Here is a 17668-nt window from a genome sequence, read left to right on the forward strand (position 1 = left end):
CAGGGTTTGGATTGAATGGATGTCTTCCATACTGGAACCTTGTTTCAGGAAGTGCACTTAGTGTGTGGTGAGAAATACGTATGTGGCTTTGTGATAAAGATGCCAGTTAGGTTCCAGATCCCTTGGGTTGAGAGTGGACTACTGTCAGAAGCAGCCTGATAAAGAGCAGAGGTCCATAAAATCACAGCTATACAAGAAGCAGACTTCTTCATTAGCCACTGTGGAAATAACTGTCTTCATATTAGGAGGGTACCTTCCCCTCATAGTGAAGGTTACTGTCACTCACTCATTTAGCATCCACCTACCCTGCAAACCATCTACAGCATGTCGTTTAATTCACATAGCCCTAAAAGAATATTGTTTTTATACCCGTTTTACATATGGGAATACAGATTCAGAGATAAAATAAATTTCTCTATGATCCCACTGTTGTGAAGTCAGAATTGAGACTCTAGTCTGAATGTAGAGCACAGGTTTACATAGCCTCTAGAAGGAGCGAAGGTGAAGGATGTGCATGGCCTACAGATGGCACATTGTGCTCAGTAGGCCGAAGCTGTATTGATGATGTATATAGGCATTTGTTTTGAAGTTAACATTTTCTCCAAGCTGGACAACTTCCTGGAAGGTATATTAAAGGATTTCGATTAGTTTAGGTAATTAAATCCTTTCTGGTGAGAGATTATGCCCTGCCTTGAGTTGCAGAGTGAAACTTGCATTGGTGTCCCAAAGAAGGCTCAACAGAGAATATCCAAGCCTGCAAAGCTATTATATATATATATATATATATATATATATATAAAATCTCCCTTCAAGAGTGCAGTTGCCTTTACCAGAAGCAGGAGTATCTGAATTTGGTAGTTGTGTGATGTAAGGAGGCATGTATGTGTGGAAACCTGGCTTGCCCGCCACTGCATTTCTGATTTCTTTCAATCATGTTTTAGGGCCGCTCAAAGATGAGCACTGCAGGAGGGGTTCAGTTGCCTCTTACCTTAATACATCCCTAGACTTTGACCATAGATACAGATAAGCCCCTCAAATTCACCACAAGGATTGGCAAATGATTACCGCTCAAGTGAGCATGATGCTGCTGAGAAACACAGCCTCTCCCCATTCCAGGACATGGGCCCACTCTGCATGAGAAGTGATCATTGGTTTCCCCAAAGTCCTGTGCCCGCTAATGGAAGGGATGACACACATTCCCCTGCCCAGGGCCAGAGAGGTGATGAATCCTGTGGAGAAAGAAAGACACCTACTTTTCTTTAAAAGGTTTAAGACATGCTCATGTAGAAGTATTGGAAAATACACACACGTGTGCACATACACTCCACAGTAGGGGAGACTTCCTTGGGGAGATTTCAGGCAGGGGCTGTGCTTGGTACTCCTCTGCAGCGGATGAATAAGGTGGTCCCTGACCTCAGGTTAGTCTGCTTGAAGCAGTGGAGACAGGTGTGCTAGTGCTTTCTCATGGTTTAGCAAATCTAGAGCTAAGTTTAAATGTTGAGAGAATATGAAAGAGAAAGTTCTAGTAGTTCTGTCTGCAGGAAGGAAGGGGGTTAAGGAAGAGAGCCATGGAAAGCTTCAGAGGGGTGACCTTTGTGTTTCCAAGTAGTGGAGAGGAGGGTACTCTGAGCAGGGGCAGCTGCAGGAGCAACGGGGCCAGGGTGTATTAAAGCCCCTAGCATGTGATAAGGGTGTTGGGAAGGCTGTGGAGTGCTTGCCTACTGACTTTGAGTGGTATCTGTTGCTACAGAATAAAATCATCGCCTGTTCCGCTGGGGAATTGGATTTGGACCATCGACCGCGGAACAAGGGCAAAGGTGCAGTTCCAGAGTCAGCCAGAAGGTGGGGTCCTGCTCTCATCTTTGGAGCCGCTGTGAACCCCAGGGTTGTGGGGTGGGAAAGGACAAAAGAATCTGGCCCATTGTCCGGCACCCTCCTGGAGCTTTATGTGTGTTATTCCCCCCCTTAATTCTTCTAACAGCCCTGAAAGGAAGATGGTGGTGTGCCATTTTACAGCTGGGGAACTCAAGGCTCAGAGAGAGTCCCTGGACCAAGGTCACACAGCCGGCAAATGGTAAAGCAAGGATTTGAACTTGGCCCTAGTGATTTGGACTATGCACAGCACAGGAGAGCTCCTAACTCAGGTTGCTGTCTCTCCTGAGTCTGAGAGACTCAGGATTTTGGTCCTTTTCTGATTTTTCTCCCTCTAAATCTCCTGCCCCTCTGTCTCCATCTCTGGTCCCCTTTGGAGTCTGTGGAACTCTAAGTGTTGTCTCTAGACCTAGGCAATGCTGGGTGACACTATTGCCTCATGGCTTGGGAGCAAAGTTACTAAGAGGACGTGCAGGTGAGTTGTGAGGCTCTCAGAAGAGAACCTCTGGAATGCTCGAAGAGCAAGAAGCGAGGCTTGCAGCACTGGGCTGGAGGTCAAGGATGCATTCCCAGAAAGATCTAGAAATATGTCACCAGCTCCAACCTGACAGTTGACCTAGCCATGGAAAACCTGACTGGAGCTTCACTAAATCAGACCATAACTGGCCCTCTTAAAACTCCACCCAAAAGTATCAGGAATGAAAATCTAAGTATATATCTACCACTTCAAGAAAATTCCTGCACCAGCCAACAATCTAACAGATGAGCTCATTTCTTCGGTCACCAAGCAGACATATTCAAGCTACCAACACAATAGTGGAAAATGCCTCTATATCAGTATTTTACACATTATGTGTGTGAGCCATTAGTAGGTCATGAAATCAATTTTGTGAATCACGAACATTTTAAAGGCAAAATAAAATATAAACTATTAAAAAAAAAAAGATCTGATGACCAAGTTTCCCAGCCCACCTACCTCAGCTTCCCCCCACCCAACCTCTCTCCCCATCACCATGGTCTTCCTCCACCCAGCCATGTTGCCACCTGGGCACTAGAGCCTGTCTCCCTTGCCTGTAGTCATGCCTTCTCCTAGTGACACCATTAAGATCACCCTCTCCTCTGGACCATTTCCAGCAGCAGTCAAGCTCACTGTTATTGCTCTCACCTTAAGTGGAAACAAAACAAAAATCTTCTTTTGATTCCACTTCCTCACCAACTTTCTCAGCTTCTTCCCTTTCTCTGCTCCACTTTGCCGTAAAGCTCCTGGAAAGAATGGTTTCATCTTGCTATCTCCAGTTCTCCACTTCATCTTGAATCCACCCTGGTCAACCAACACTCCATCAAAACCGTGCCTGTTCATGGCCCTAGTCAGTCTTGTTTACTGTTCGGATTCAAATACTTCAAAGGGACCTCATTTCCTCCAGAGGAAGAACAGTTTTTCTACCGCAGGTCTTGCCCTGCTCTGCGCCCCCTCCTGTTACCTGTCTCCCCCTTGCTCACTCTGCTACAGCCACCCTAGGCCTGGCTGGTCCTTTGGCCCTCCAGACACGCTCCCCACTTGACCCTGGGGCGTGACTCCCTCCCTCACTGCCTTCAAGCTGAGAAAAAGGAAAGCAGGCTGTGGCCTCTAGGAGCCAGTCTGGCACTCGCAGCTGGGCTTTGGTGTTCCCTGGCTGAACATAAACATTTCACAGACCATCTACAGCAGAAAAGGCTACTCTGAGGTGACCATAGTGGATCAGGACACACAGGACCACTCAGTTATCATGTCTTAATATCATGTAGTGGGTTGACTTGTGGCCCCAAAAGGTATGTTCACATGGAACCTCAGAATGTATTTGAAATAAGTCTTTGCAGATGTGACTAAGGTAAGGATCTTGAGATGAGATTATCCTGGATTCGAGTGGGCTGTAAATCCAATGATGAATATCCTTATAAGGGACAGCAAAGAAGACACGGAGGGGATGCATGTGAAGATGGAGGCAGAGATTAGAGTGATGCATCTACAAGCCAAGGAATGTCAAGGCTTGCCAGCAGCCACCAGAAGCCAGGAAAGAGGCAAGGAACAGAGATTCTCCCTCAGAGCCTCCAGAAGAAACCAACCCTACCAACATTTTAATATCAAACTTCCAGCCTCAAGAGCTGTAAGAGACTACATTTCTGTTGTTAGAAACTACCAAGTTTGTAGTAATTTGCTATGGCAAACAGGAAATTACTGCAATCTTCTTATGCTGGCTAGTGTGACAGCTGTTGCTTCTTACTAATGACAGCTGCAGCTTTGGTCTGGTCTTCCCTCCTGCTGGATAGGTTATCAGGAGTCCCAGTCATAGAACTGCCCCAGCTTCCTGGCAGCTTCCAATCCAGAGCAAAGTCCTGCTTCCTAAACTCTCCCAGAAATCATCTAACCCAAGCCCAAATTCTGTAAGTCCTTTCTAGACACCCTCTTACTAAGTTGCTCAACTTGCTAACTGCCCTGTGTTCCTTGTGGTCTTTGGCTAGAAGGCATTGACAAACTCTTCACCCAAAGGCCACCATCATCAGTTAAAATAGCAGTCTGCTCCATCTTCTTTACCCCTCACCCCTTCCCTGGCTCCATTTTCCCCATAGCACTCCTCACCTTCTGCGCTAGGCCAATTACTTATTTGCCCCGTATTGTTTAAGTTCTGTCTTCCCCCACCCCCATTTAAATATAGGCTCCACTAGGGGCAGGAGTGCTTGTCTATTTTGTTTCCTGATGTATTCAAAATGGCTAGAACAGGGCTTAGCACATTGTGGGCACTTGGTAAATATTTGTTGAATGAAGGAGTCAGTGTTGGGATGGGAGCAAGTCCAGGGAGCACCTAACCAGCTGAGCCATTAGGCAAGCCTCCCCGGAAAAGGACCACCAGGGCTAGAATCTGACGTGAAGTTTCCAGCTATGAGAGTGGGGAGGAATATTCTGGGCATGTGCAAAGGGCCTAGGAAAGTGAAGGGGTATTTTAGGATTGCTTCAAGGTGGCCGAAGAAGCTGATCTGGAAGGAGAAGGCAAGAGATGAGGTTGGGGAGTTGTCAGGAGCCAGGATGTGAGGGGCCAGGTCATGGGGAGCTCAGCCTTCACCATGAGGGCCACGGGGAGTCATGGAAGTGTTTAAGAACAAGGCAGCATTGTAAGGGCAGACAGTGGCAGGCAGACAGTGCCATGGAAGAGGTAAGGCTGGAGGTGGGAAGGTCCATGGCAAGGTTTTTAGAAGGTGAGATGATGCAATTCAGGCCTCAGTGGCAGCTGGAGAGAAGGGGCAGAGTCCAAGGAGAATGGCCTGGGCACCTGGGTGTTCAGAGGTGCCACTTAGTGCAGAAGGGACCATGGGTGGTGAAGTTATGGGGCAGGGACTGAGTTTTAGACATTTTATGTTATAAACAGGGGAGATGTCATCTGGAGCTCGAGGTCAGGCTGGAGACACAGGCCTGAGGGCTGGACATAGAGTGAGTGAGTGATACTGAAGCCTTGGCAGAGAGGGGGCTTCCGATGCCTTCTACCTGAGACTCTGTAAGACCAAAGGGCTCAGGGCTGCGGGGCTGCAGGGAAGGAGAGGGGGGGCCCAGTCCCTCACTCCTCCTCTCCCTCGGGTCTCTAGGTCTTGCCTTGCCCCCTGGAGCCCCCAGTGGCTAGAATCACTTGCTGGGACAGAGGCCTCCTTTCTTTCCTAATAATTTACTGCTCCAGGCATCTTTAGAGAGCAGGGGGGAGGCTCTGCTGGGCTCCCAGCCCAGCAGCTACAGCAGTAGCCACTCTGGACACAGAGCCCCACCTGGAGGTGGAGATGGCAGCCTGGCCCAGGGACTCAGGCCCGGTTATTTTGGGAAAGCTCAGACCTGGGGCTAAAGTGGGTGGTCACCAGAGAAAGTCCAGGCACTATGTCACCATCAGCAGCTCACAGATAGCAGAGGTAGGGGGCAAGCCTGGCACAGGCTGGCACGCTCCCTTCTTGTCCCAGTGGCCCAAGACTGACCAGAGCTGGAGGCAGCCCTGCCCCAGATGGACACTTTAACCCAGACCCTGTGGCTCATCCCACATTTTCCATTCTGCCTCTAAATGCCTCTCCCATCTGCCAAGTAGCCCAGGAGGGGCTTTTCTTCCCTCTAATATGCATTTCACACCACATTGATCAAGTACTCGACCCCTAAACATTTGGGTTGAAGGCCAGACTCCTCTCTGGGGACTCTCAGGGCCAGCTCCTGGTTGAAACTTCTTTTCCGTTCCTCAGTGTGCTTCTCCCTTCTGCCTTCTCCCTTCATCTCCTGCTCACTCTTGGCTTGCTCAGCACTTTCTCTGGGTGGCCCTCCCTGGTCCCCAGGCTGAAGAAGGAAGGTCTGCTTGAGTAAACCTCACCCACTGGGCTTCCCTACTTGGGTGCCAGGAGGGCAGAGTATCTGTCATACGGACCCCAGTTCCCAGCAACCTCACATGGGCCAGACATGCGGATGGCATTGAGCGGAAATGCATCACAAAGCTCTTCCACCCCGCTCCCCTTCCTTCCATCCTGTCGCATCCTGTCCCACTGGGTGATCTTATTTAATCCTCCCTCCCAGCTAGAAGAGCAGCCCGAGGCTAGAGTTTGTGTTCCTTCACCCTTGCCAACCAAAGAGACTCAGCCCCAGGGTGTTGGGAGGAGACATCACCCAAATGATATCACTCCCAAGCCTGTAGGGGAAGTAGGGCCGTGAGGCCAGGGCAGGGAGTTCCTGTGGGGAGTGGCCCTGAGAAAGGGAACTGGGCTTGCCCTGGGCTTCCTGCTCAGAGAGAGGTGGTTGGAAACTGGAACCCTGGTTCAGTTTCCTCTTGTCTGTTGACTTTGGACACACTTAACCTCTCTAGGTGGCAGTTTTCCCATCTCTAAAATGGAAAGAGTGAGATAACCTATCTCTCAGGGTATTGCGAGCTTAGTGAGATGTAAAGTACTTAGCACAGTACCTGGTGAGCCAAGTTCCCCTTCCCAGGCCTCCAGGCCTTCCATCACCACACCAGGGAGGAAAATTCAAGTTCATGCAATGCCCAGACCAGGGATGGATGGGACAGACCCAGCAGAGAGGAAGAGGATATCAGGGCAGATGTGCTGTGAGACAGGGGCCTTGGGCTGAGGAAGACAAGGAAATCCTGGGAACTCTCACTGCCAGCTCCCTCTTAAAACAAACAGGAGGTTCTACGGCCATGCCACCCTGAACACACCCCATCCCGTCTGATCTCGGAGGCTAAGCAGGGTCACGCCTGGTTAGTACTTGGATGGGAGACTACCTAGGAAGACTAGGTGTGGTAGGTGTAAAAAAATAAAAATAAAATAAAAAAATAAAAGAAAATGGACGGGTTGGGGGGGTTGGGGAGGGACTTTGACCTTGTACTTCAATCCCTTTTCATTGCAGCTGGGGAAACTGAGGCTAAGGTGTGGCAGGAGCTGTTGCTGTTACCCAAGTGTTACTCAAAGCCAGAATTGGTACAGCAGCTGCCCCGAATTCCTTACACTGAACGCAAGTCTCACAGCATCTCTGGAAGCTAGGCAGGAGCAAGGAATTTTGGTGGGAAGGGCACAGGCTTTAGACAATTACTTGGCTCAAGATCACAAGGAAGAGGCTATGACTGAGATAAGCCAAGAATCCAGGGCTCCAGACACCCAGGACGACCCTTCCCCCTATCCAAGGAGGCTCATCCTGGCAGGATCTGGAGGTAAGCTTGGGAGTGGGGGACTCCACATCCCAGAATTCTCCCATCGTTATTCAGCGAACACCTGGCTCTATGCAAATAAGCAAAAAAGAGACTTGCCTAGCCCTCATAGAGCATATATCCTACTGGGGAAGAGGTGTTAAGAACAGAAATCACAAATGAATTTAGCATTATAAGTGTGATTAGGGCTATGGAGAAGGGGTTTATGGTACAGACTGTAAAAAAGGTGTCTGGGGGGTCAGGGAAGTCTTCTTAAGACTTAAGGATGAAAATCTTCCTAATTAACAACTACTAGGAAAATTAGATGTGAAGGAGGTGTCCTTTCTCCCCTGAAGCTGCAGAAACAGAAATACTTATTCTGTTCCATCATAAACATGAGTTTAAAAATCACATGATAGGGGTCAAAATGAGAACTTTTACGAGAGCATCTGCCTTGTTTTCTTGTCTAATGGAGGGGAGGTGTCTGTGGGACTAGTTATTAAAAATGGACTAGCTCTGTCCATAGAAATCTGTCCTCAGAAGGGTTGTTTGCACAAGAGCGTCTTGAAAGACAACTAGGCTTCAGATTGTACAACGCTTTGTGGAAGTAACTTTTAAATTCCAAAATAAGGCCTAGGTGGCAGTTGGCTATCTTGATTGATAATTCGTGCCATGATAATTACATTTCTTAATTGCTTCTGTTTTTTTCTTTGGAGGGGTGGGTCTAAGCAGAAGATAACCTTGGACAACTCCCTCTCTCACACAGGATATATAATATCTATGACATAAGAACAGCATGAATAAGAACTTCAAATAAGTTGTTGCAAATTATTAAAAGCAGTAGAATGGTTAAGATGAAGGTGGAAATCTATGAAATCTCCTAGAAAGTAGAACAGAAGGGGAGGGAGATGAAGAATTGGTCCAGAAGATACAATACTCAACTAAAAGGAGCTCCTGAAAGAGAGAAAAGCAAGAAAGTTTCTAGAACTGAGAGGTTTGAGTCCTCAGATTTAAAAGATCCACAAGCGGCCAGAAGCAAGAATGAAAGACCTGCAGATAGCTGAGCATGTGAAATATCGGACCACCAGGGACAGAGAGAAGGCTCCCAACCTGCACACATAGGAGGTCTAGAATAAGAATGACATTGAACTTCCCAACAGCAAACACGTTACTGCAAGTCCATGGAGCCAGGCTTCCAAGTTCGGGGGCAGCATTGTCTACAACCTGGACTTCAATACCAGCCAGATTATTGTTGAAGAATAACCAATGGTGTACATTGGATTCAGGCTTAGAAATAGTCTCAGACAATTTTTTTAAAGATTGTGATAAAATACACATAGCACAAAATTTGCCGCCTTAAGTATTTTTAAGTGTACAGTTCAGTAGTGTTAAGTACATTGTTTGTTCAATCAGTCTCCAGAACTTTTCCATCTTGGAAACCCGAACCTCCGTCCCCGTTTAACAAACCTCCTTCTGTTCTCTCCCACCAGATCCGGGCAACCACCATTCTGCTTTCCGTCTCTGTGATGCTGACTACTGCAGGTACCTCATATAAGCGGGGCCATTTGATATTTATCTTTTTGTAATAGGCTTATTTCACTGAGCATAACGTCCTCATGTTTCATTTATGTCATAGGGGGTATTGGGTTTTCTTTCCTTTATAAGGCTGAATAATAATAATAATAGTCCATTGTATGTATGTATGGATATATGAGACTGTGTTTTTAGTTTATCTGTTCATCTGCCAACAGACACTCGGTTCCTTCCACCTCGTGGGTGCTGTGAATACTGCTGTGAACATGGGTATACAAATATTTCTTCGAGATCATGCCTTCAATGCTTTTGGCTATATATCTAGAAAGCAGAATTGTGGAATCATATGATAACTCTATTTTTCATATTTTCAGAAAGAGCTAACTTGTCATTTAACTTCTGCTGAAGGACACAGCAGACTCAGCTGCTCCCCCCCCCCAAACCCAGAAATTACACAGAGGTTTTTGTACTATTTTGAGCTCAAAACTTGACCCTGTTCCTTTTCTCTGCTCACCAGCCAGGCAGGTGCCCCCGGCTTTTCCAGGAGGGAAGCGTCTGATGCAGTGAGCACAGAGTTGCAGCTCCCATCCCATCCCATTAGGAAGTGCAGGCTCAAAAATCTCAATGGGTTCAAACCACTTCCTCAGGCCTAAGGCCAAAGGTTTCACTTTCTGTGTTCTGGCTCTGCTTCTCCCCCAGCTTCCCCCTTGGGACCCGGCCTGTTCTCGGCCCCGAGCAGCTTCTGACCAGCTCTCCTCAACAGCCACCCCTACTGATCCCGGCCCCTGTAAAGTGTCTTGGGACCCCCCTCATTCCCATCAGCATCCCCTATGCCTTCTCTGAGGCCCTGGGGCTGGACTGTGGGAGCTTCTCAAGGTAACCCTGAAGACTCCCGGACCTCCTCATTTACTCCCTTCTCTCACTTCCTCTCTTCCCCTCCCCTAGTTTTCTCTATCCTCTCCTTCCTCTTCTCCTCTTCTCTCCTCTCTGCCCGGAATCCCTCCCACCTCTCCTCGCCCCCTGTCCCTCTTTCTCATCTTCCTCCCACACAAAGGTCCTTCGTCTGCTCGCTGCTCATAAGGTCAAGAAAGCAAGAGGCTCACTTTCCCACCACGCCAGAGCAGGAGTCAGTCCTTCGCAGCTTTACAATCAGACATCCTCATCTCCTTGAGGATACGAGGATAGTAAATATCTTTTTCCAGAAGTAACATTTTCCCCCCAGGGAAAATCTAGGAGGGGAGGGAACACTCCTGCAGGTCGTCTCCACATGGTCTCCGCATGGTCTCAGGGATCCCTGGCAGACAGCTGTTCATAAGATCTTTATAAACCGTGTTACAGAATCTCTAGAAAACAGAAAAGACAGCAGATCACCTCTCAAGCCCCTATAGTTCCCAGGGCCAGGAGTGGTTCTGGCTTCATCTTGGGAGTTTTCTGCACTTGTCTCCACTTAAGCCTCTAGCAAGAGGTGGGGTCTTGATCTCCCAGGAAGCGCATATCTCAGAAGAGGAAGAGGGATGACAGCTTTGGGGCCCATGGGTGGCCATGTACCTGCTCCGGTGGGGTACCCCCTACACCCAGTGGTATCATCCCATGACAGACTGCTTTGGGACTTATGAAAGAGCCCATTTCTCAAGGCCACTTCAGAGCAGCCATTAGGGCCTGTGCCAAGAAGAAAAAGTCCACAGGAGCCCAGGGAAGGCTCCAGGCTGTGGGGACAGACGTGCATAAGGGGACCAGCATGCAACGAGCTTTGAGCCTCAGCCTTCGCTCACCCTGGGAGCTGAGGCAGTCTCCACCTCTCCCCACACTGGGCCTGGACCTTCCTGATAGCTGGGCCGACGTGCCAAGTTGGTGCGCATTTAGATGGACAGCAGGGCACTGTGGCAACCACCACCCAGTGCTTTCCTCACTTGGAAAGGGAGAGGCAACTAACGCAAGATCCCCCCGACCCCCTCACCTTGTATGTCGCTGGAAAATACCAGGCCATATGATACCATGTGGAAGAGTGTGTGGTGCCAATGCCGGAGGCAGGGGCCCAGTCTCCGTCCCCAGTCCCCCCTGAGTCACCCTGTTACTGTGACCAGTGGCTGCCTACAAGAGGCCCCAAGCCATTCACCTTCAGATTCTGAAAACTCTGATAGAGACTGGCAGGGCTCCCGCTCTGGGCTGCTGCAGGCATCCTCCTCAAGTCTCCGTACTGCTCTACCTTCCCCAGCTCAGTGTGAACACGAGCTTCCCTCTCTATACCCTGCTCAGCTTCCAGGGAGCCAGGCAGAACCAGGAGGGCGCTCCCAGCCTGGGGAAGGGGAAAGGGCTTGGGAAATGGCAACCACAGGGTAAGTCCTTTTGCCTTTCTGAGCATCAGTTTCTTTATCTGTAAAGTGGGATTAATAATGTTTGTCTTGGCTGCTTGTAAGGAGGATTAAGCAAGTGAATGGCTGTATAGGGCCTGCTTGGAGTAGGTGCTCAGAGAATCACATCTGCCAATGTTTCTGGAAATGTACAGAAAGTCCCGCTCTATCCCATCTCCTCTGCTGAGCAGAACTTCCTCCTGGGCCAGAGGCCCTTGCGTAACTCTGTGTTCCGCTTCGCTCAGCTCCTTCCTTTTATCATCTGGTCCATAGAGGCTCAGTTGCCTTTAGCAAGACCGAAACAAACCCTTAGGGGCTATAAAATCAAGCACACAATTTGGCCTAGAAATTCTACTTCAGGAATCTATCTTAAGGAAGTATTTTCTAGCCATTCATTCAGTAAGTCTCAATGATGCTGGTTTATTGAGCACCTACTATGTGCCAGGCCCTGTGCAAAATGCTGGGGATACACTGGGGAGCAAAGCAGCCTGGTACCCTGGTCTCTGCCCTCCAGAAACCAACTGTTTTGTTGCTAAGGATACATTAAACCAATAATTACATGGGTAAGTATATAACTACAAATTGTAATGGCAAGGAAATGGTTTCAATATATTGGTCGTAGTAGGCTTTTGCCTGCTAGTTTTGGTAGGTCTACTTCTGTGCCCAGGAACCTGGGAAAAGGTAAAGGCGAAATGAAAGGGAAGAATTTGAAATTTTCTGTTGCGTGTTATCACCCAAGAGTTTTTCCTTGAAGGTTGTGGCTGGACCTGATTTAGCAGGGTCCTGGGGTGTAGTTGTAAATGTTTATCCAAGAGAAGAAAAAGACAAAAATAATAGGCTACCCAGTGGGAAGGAGTGCTGTCACCGACCAGATGGTGGTTCCTGAACACCATTTTCCAGTAAAAGGAACCAAAGCCTCTGGGAGAAATGGCTGATTGCAGGACCGGGGCAGGAAAAAGACAAGATGTACCTGGGGCATCCTGTAGCGTCAGGCAGTAAGGAAGTGCTCAGAGGACAGAACGATGGGGGTATGGCAAAGGGACCCAAGAGTCTCAAAGCTGGAACAAAATATATAATGTAGTATTAGATCCTAAGTCCAAGTATAAAATAAATATACACAGTTCCATGCTGACATAAGTTAATACTTCAATCAATAAATAAATGGAGAAGAGAAAATCTTTCTTACAGAGGAATTCCAAGTAATTTGTTTGGATGCTCCGCCCTCCGGGAAGTGGGGCTTAGCTCCCCCTGAGGGTGGGCTGCACTTAGTGACTCGTTTCCAAAGAATAGCAAAGGGAGAGGGGAAGACAGTAACTTTAAGTGGGGACACCTGGAAACACCACAGTGATTGATCAAGGTTCACACCACAGTGAGAAGTCGTGGAGGTGGCATGTGGTCACTGAGAGGCCAGTGATGAGGAAGCGCACCTCACCTTGGTAGTATCCTTCCCTAAAACCTGTAACCCCAGTGTGGCCATGAGGAAAACACCAGAAAAAAAAAATCGAGGAACTTTTTGCAAAATACATGACCAGTGCTCCCCCAGACTGTCAGGGTCATGAGAAGAACAAGGAAAGGTTGAGAAAGGGTCAAAGACAGGACACAATGATGACTAAATGCCATGTGGAATCCCAGATGGGTTCTGGAACAGAAGAAAAGGACGACAGACGAAATCCAAGTAAAGTCTATCGTTTAGTTAACGCGAATTAAGCAATGTTCGTTTCCTTGTTTTGACAAATGCATTATGGTAATGCAAGATGGCAGCGTTGGAGGAATTTGAAACTAGCTGAGGGATGTACGGGAAATCTCTAGTACTTTTGCAACTTCATTGTAAATTGAAAATTTAAAAAACAGGCAGAATATAGAGTGAAAAGAAACAGCAAAATTTTAGTAGTAAATATACTGTGTGATGAGGAAAAATGTTTGTCCTCTTTATTTATCAAATGTCTTTTATTAGGGTTTATTCCTTTTATTTTAAACTTTCATTATTATTTCTGATTAGAAGTCTTCTATTACTTTTATAATAACAAAAAAATAAAATAAAGCATTTTGTTTAATGTCTATATCATATCATTTAATCCTCATAACCAGCTAAGATTCTTTCTCTTATTTTATAGATGAGGAACCTAAGACCCAGAAACTGAAGCGATTCACCTAAAATTATATAACAAGCAAGATGAGGAAATGGAATTTGAACTTCTGTCGATCTAACTCCTGAGGGACAGAGAAATGGAAAAGCCTCATCTAAGCTTGTGGGGTCAGGAGAAGAGGCTGGACTCTCCTAAGCGGATTTCTCTTTAGCCCAAGGAGGAGTTTTTAACTAGCAGTGTTCGGAGAGTGTGAACGTCCTGGAAAGGGAGGGAGTTCCGTGTCGGTAGAGGACCACGGGGTGTCCTGGAGAGGAATTCAGGAGACCTGACATTGTATCTTCCTACCCAGACGCAAAGAGCAGGACGGTGTCTTTCCTATGCGACCCAACAAGCACCATGCAGACTGCGTTTCCTCGTTCTAACTAGGAGGGCCGCGGGGACAGTGGGTGCATGGCGGCGTTTCTGGGCCTTTTCCTGCATCTTCATCATCGTCTCGCCTCCACCATGGGGTCCATCACTGACAATTGGGGACGTGGGGATCTGGTTTTATTTATTCAGAGCCTCCCGGCGGTAAAGTCCTGATCTAGACCTGCTAAATCGTGCCACCAATGTGACGTGTAGGTATTGCAACCCCATTCTAGAGATGCGGAAACTGGGGCTGGGAGAGGGAAGCGGCTTAGGCCCCAGCGCCGGGGGCCCGGTGGCGGGGCGGGGCGGGGCGGGGCGGGGCTGGCGGCTCCTGCCTGAGCGCGCGCCCGGCTACTCAGTCCCCTTCTAGCGAGCCGCGCGGACCATGGAGCCCGTGTCGCTGCAGGACTTCGTTTGCGCCCTGGACCCTGCCTCCCTCCCGCGTGTGCTGCGCATCTGCTCGGGAGTCTACTTCCAGGGTGAGTGAAGTGCCGAGACCCGCCCCGGCCCCTGGCTCCTCCGCTACCAGGTTCTCCCTGCGTGTCCCGCAGAGGCGCTGTCGGGGCGTTAGAAACCCGAGAAAGTGAGCCCCGGTTTCACATCCCGACGCTGCCCACTGCCCAAGCTATGTGATTTGGGGCAACAGTTAACTTCTCTGGGCCTCGGCTTTTGCTTGGGTGGAATGAAGGCTCGCTGATCGCCGCGCAGGGTGGTAATGCGCTCAGACACACAGGTGGGTGGATCCGCGCCAAGCCGGCTGCACTGATTGCGGTCCGAAGGTGGGAGGCGCGGCATTAGGCACTCACGACGCGGAGCTGCGGCTTGATTCTTAAGTGCCAGGTCAGCCGTCCCCTCCGTGTGGCCTCGCGCTCCCCCTTGACGCCCATCTACGCCGCCCTCCTTCACTCCCTTCATCCCGCCTTTGTCTTCTGCTCAGCAACGGGCGGTACTAGATCTGATCAGCTCTTGAGTGCTCAGCTTAAACAGCTCCTCATCCTGGAAGCCTTCCCGGCTCTCTGCACATCTGCCCACCTGGCCACAGCCCACCTGTTCCCCAGGGATTGATGGGTACACGGCAGGCCCGGTCACTTGTTATCGCCTGAAAGAGCAAGAGGCAAAGAACTGATGGGCGGTGGAAGGGAGCGGACAGCTAGCTGCTCAGCAAATGGGAGACGCGGGCAGCTGCGGGTGTGGGAGCAGCTGTGGGCGTCTGAGTCGGGAAGGAGGACGTGGAGGAGAGTGGGAACCCAGACGCTGGGCGCTGCTGCGAGGCCCCTTCCTTAGAGAGCAAACTAATGCATGGGTGCCCTAGCCATCCTGTCTGCTCTCGCGGCCCCCTCTCGCTGTCCCCTCTCTCTGTTCCCGTGCTTTGCCACAGCAGCTTCCGTCCAGTACAGCGTTCTGAGGCCCCATGTGGGTTCTAGACCAAGGGTAAGACATATGGAGGGCCACAAAGTGGACAGGACAGATCACCACCGCTCAGTGGGTCCGGCCGGGTCCACCTGGGAATCTGATAGATCTGGGTTCGAATCCTGACACTACCTCTCTGGGGCTTCCAGCAGGCACCTGTGCTCTGTTCTTTCCTCCCAACATCCCCTTCCCGCTGTGTGTCATAATGCCTGCGTTTCCTCATTCTCCCTGAGCCGGGTGGTGGACGGAAGTTACGGTTAGAGAAGAACCTGGCAGGGTTAGTGTGGAGGACAGATGATGATACTGATGGGGTAGGTGGCTGGCCTGGACATTTCCACTTGGAACTGGTGAGGAGCTGCAGCTTTGGAGGCAAACACCCTGGACTTGAATCCCAATTGGGCCTCTTATTACCTATAATTTTGGGCTGCCCACTCAGCCTCACTGAGGCTGTTTCATTATTTAGGAAAAGGAAACTGTCCCTCTGAGGGCAGTCGTGGGTTTTAAATCAAAGACGCATCTGCAGTGCTGACCACAGTGCCGGGTGCCACCGCAGCTGTTCCCACCAGCCCCAGGGCCCACCCCCGAGACTGCAGACAGAACTGTGTGTTTCATGAGCCTGGGAGTAAGTGGTGGGGTTTTCACCAGTTGCTCAGGGCTGTTGTGAAGGGCCTGCTGGGGCTGCCCTGGGGTGGGTTGGGGTCAGGTGGCCTCAAGGCTTGTCCAGCTGCACTTTCTGTCGTCAGCAGGGTGCAGAGCCTGTGCACTCCATGTGTGGGAGAGATCTTTACTGAGCACCTTCTATGTTCTGGACACTGTTTTAAGAACTTTAAACCAGGAAAGTGACACTACTGGGCTCAAAGGAGGGGGCCCAGAACCCTACCTATGCGTCCCCCCAACCCCCGCCCTCCCCATCCCCTGTCATTGGCCTTCCATTCTCTCCTGTGCTTTTTCTGAAAACCATTTGTCTTAAGAAGAAGAAGAAGACGATGAAGAAGAAAGCATCGGGATGGATGCTAGGCTCTGTGTGACCTTGGGTAGCCACTGACCTTCTCTGGGCCTGATTTTGCAACTGTACAATAAGAGAATGGGGAGTCACCAGGTTATCCACTCGTTCGTGTCTTCAACATACGGTTAGAGGCCAGGCCTCTTCTGGCTGCAGTGATGTGAAGATAAATCAGCTGTGCCCTATGAGCTCATTTTAGGAAGCATGGGGACATGAAGAAGGCCAGAGAATGTCCCACAGAGGAGTACATCCAGTGCTAGGAGGCAAAGGTAGCATTTATGCTGCCCAAGGATGGCTGATCCAGTGGCCATAAGGGCCTGGCCCCTGCTGAGCTTTGAAACTAAGTCTGTGTCTACAGGCTCTATCTACGAGATCTCTGGGAATGAGTGCAGTTTCTCCACGGGGGACCTGATTAAGGTCACTCACGTTTGTCTCCGGAAGGTGGTCTGCGAGAATCCTGGGACGGGCCAGACCATAGAACTGGACCCCAACTTCCAGGGTAAGGTGGGCACCTCCCTCTCCCTAAATGCCCTGGCAGCTTCCAGGCACACCTGCAGACATACTCATGGGCTTGCCAACCCCAGCACTCACTCGCACTGTGGCTCTTCAACCACTACTGTCCATCCTCAGGGAGGTCTGACGATGCCCTGCGCCTGGCTGGCAAGGCTGCACCCTCTCCTTACCCATCTCTCTCATCACATCTTGGCTGGGACTTTTTTGTTCCAAGTTTTTGTCCATGTGCTGTGTCCCTTCACACATTCACTTACTAAGCATTTACTGACACTCACTGTGTGGCAGCCCCTGTGTTGGGGGCTGGAGATTTGGGGCTCAGGATGAACCAGGGGTAGCCCTCTCTGGTGGGGGGCAGCAGGATGGCAGTGAGAAGAGAGCAACAGCAGAAGTAGGCACAAGTTTAGAGGGGGCTCTGGCGGGAGCGGCCTGCCTCAGTGGGCTGTGCAGGCTTCCTGGAGGAGGGTGGCACCTTAGTTGGAGGAAGGATCCCTAGAGGGAGTAGAGTGTGTACATTTGGGGCTCCAGAAACCTCATGTACCTCACTTACTGCAGGAGGGATGTCGTGTGGTGGACTGTGGGCCAGGTGCTGAAGCCCACAAACAGCCTGGGTGGGAATCCCGCCCTGCCAGCCACTAGCTGTGGCTTTGGTAAGTTCCTACGACCTCTCTGGGCCTCAGCTTCCTCCTGAGTGATGGGGGTACTCAGACTTGATGTGAGGATGAGACGAGTTGCCAAGCACATAGAACAAGCCTGGCACAGAGCAGGCACCCTCTGAAGGCTGGTTCTCAGTACGATTCACTGGGATCGCCCCAACGG

At 49.9% G+C, this 17668-nt stretch overlaps 1 protein-coding gene and 1 pseudogene across 2 annotated transcripts in view; both read left to right on the plus strand.

The window, feature by feature from the left end:
- Positions 1 to 7051: 7051 nt before the first annotated feature.
- Positions 7052 to 7170, plus strand: LOC118605320 (annotated as a pseudogene).
- A 6404-nt stretch (positions 7171 to 13574) lies between these two features.
- THEMIS2 (thymocyte selection associated family member 2) overlaps positions 13575 to 17668 on the plus strand; it is a 30082-nt gene continuing 25988 nt past the window's right edge. Inside the window, exons 1-3 of one of the 2 annotated variants that reach the window (XM_016132069.2) lie at positions 13575 to 14135; positions 14286 to 14405; positions 16698 to 16838. In XM_016132069.2, the coding sequence (XP_015987555.2) occupies positions 14312 to 14405; positions 16698 to 16838 (235 nt within the window). In that variant the 5' untranslated portion in view covers positions 13575 to 14135; positions 14286 to 14311. The remainder of the gene's footprint in view (positions 14136 to 14285; positions 14406 to 16697; positions 16839 to 17668) is intronic. The other variant, XM_016132068.2, reaches the window with a different exon arrangement.

This window comes from Rousettus aegyptiacus, unplaced genomic scaffold (genome assembly GCF_014176215.1).
Source record: "Rousettus aegyptiacus isolate mRouAeg1 unplaced genomic scaffold, mRouAeg1.p scaffold_m13_p_1, whole genome shotgun sequence".
Classification (NCBI taxonomy): Eukaryota; Metazoa; Chordata; class Mammalia; order Chiroptera; family Pteropodidae; genus Rousettus; species Rousettus aegyptiacus.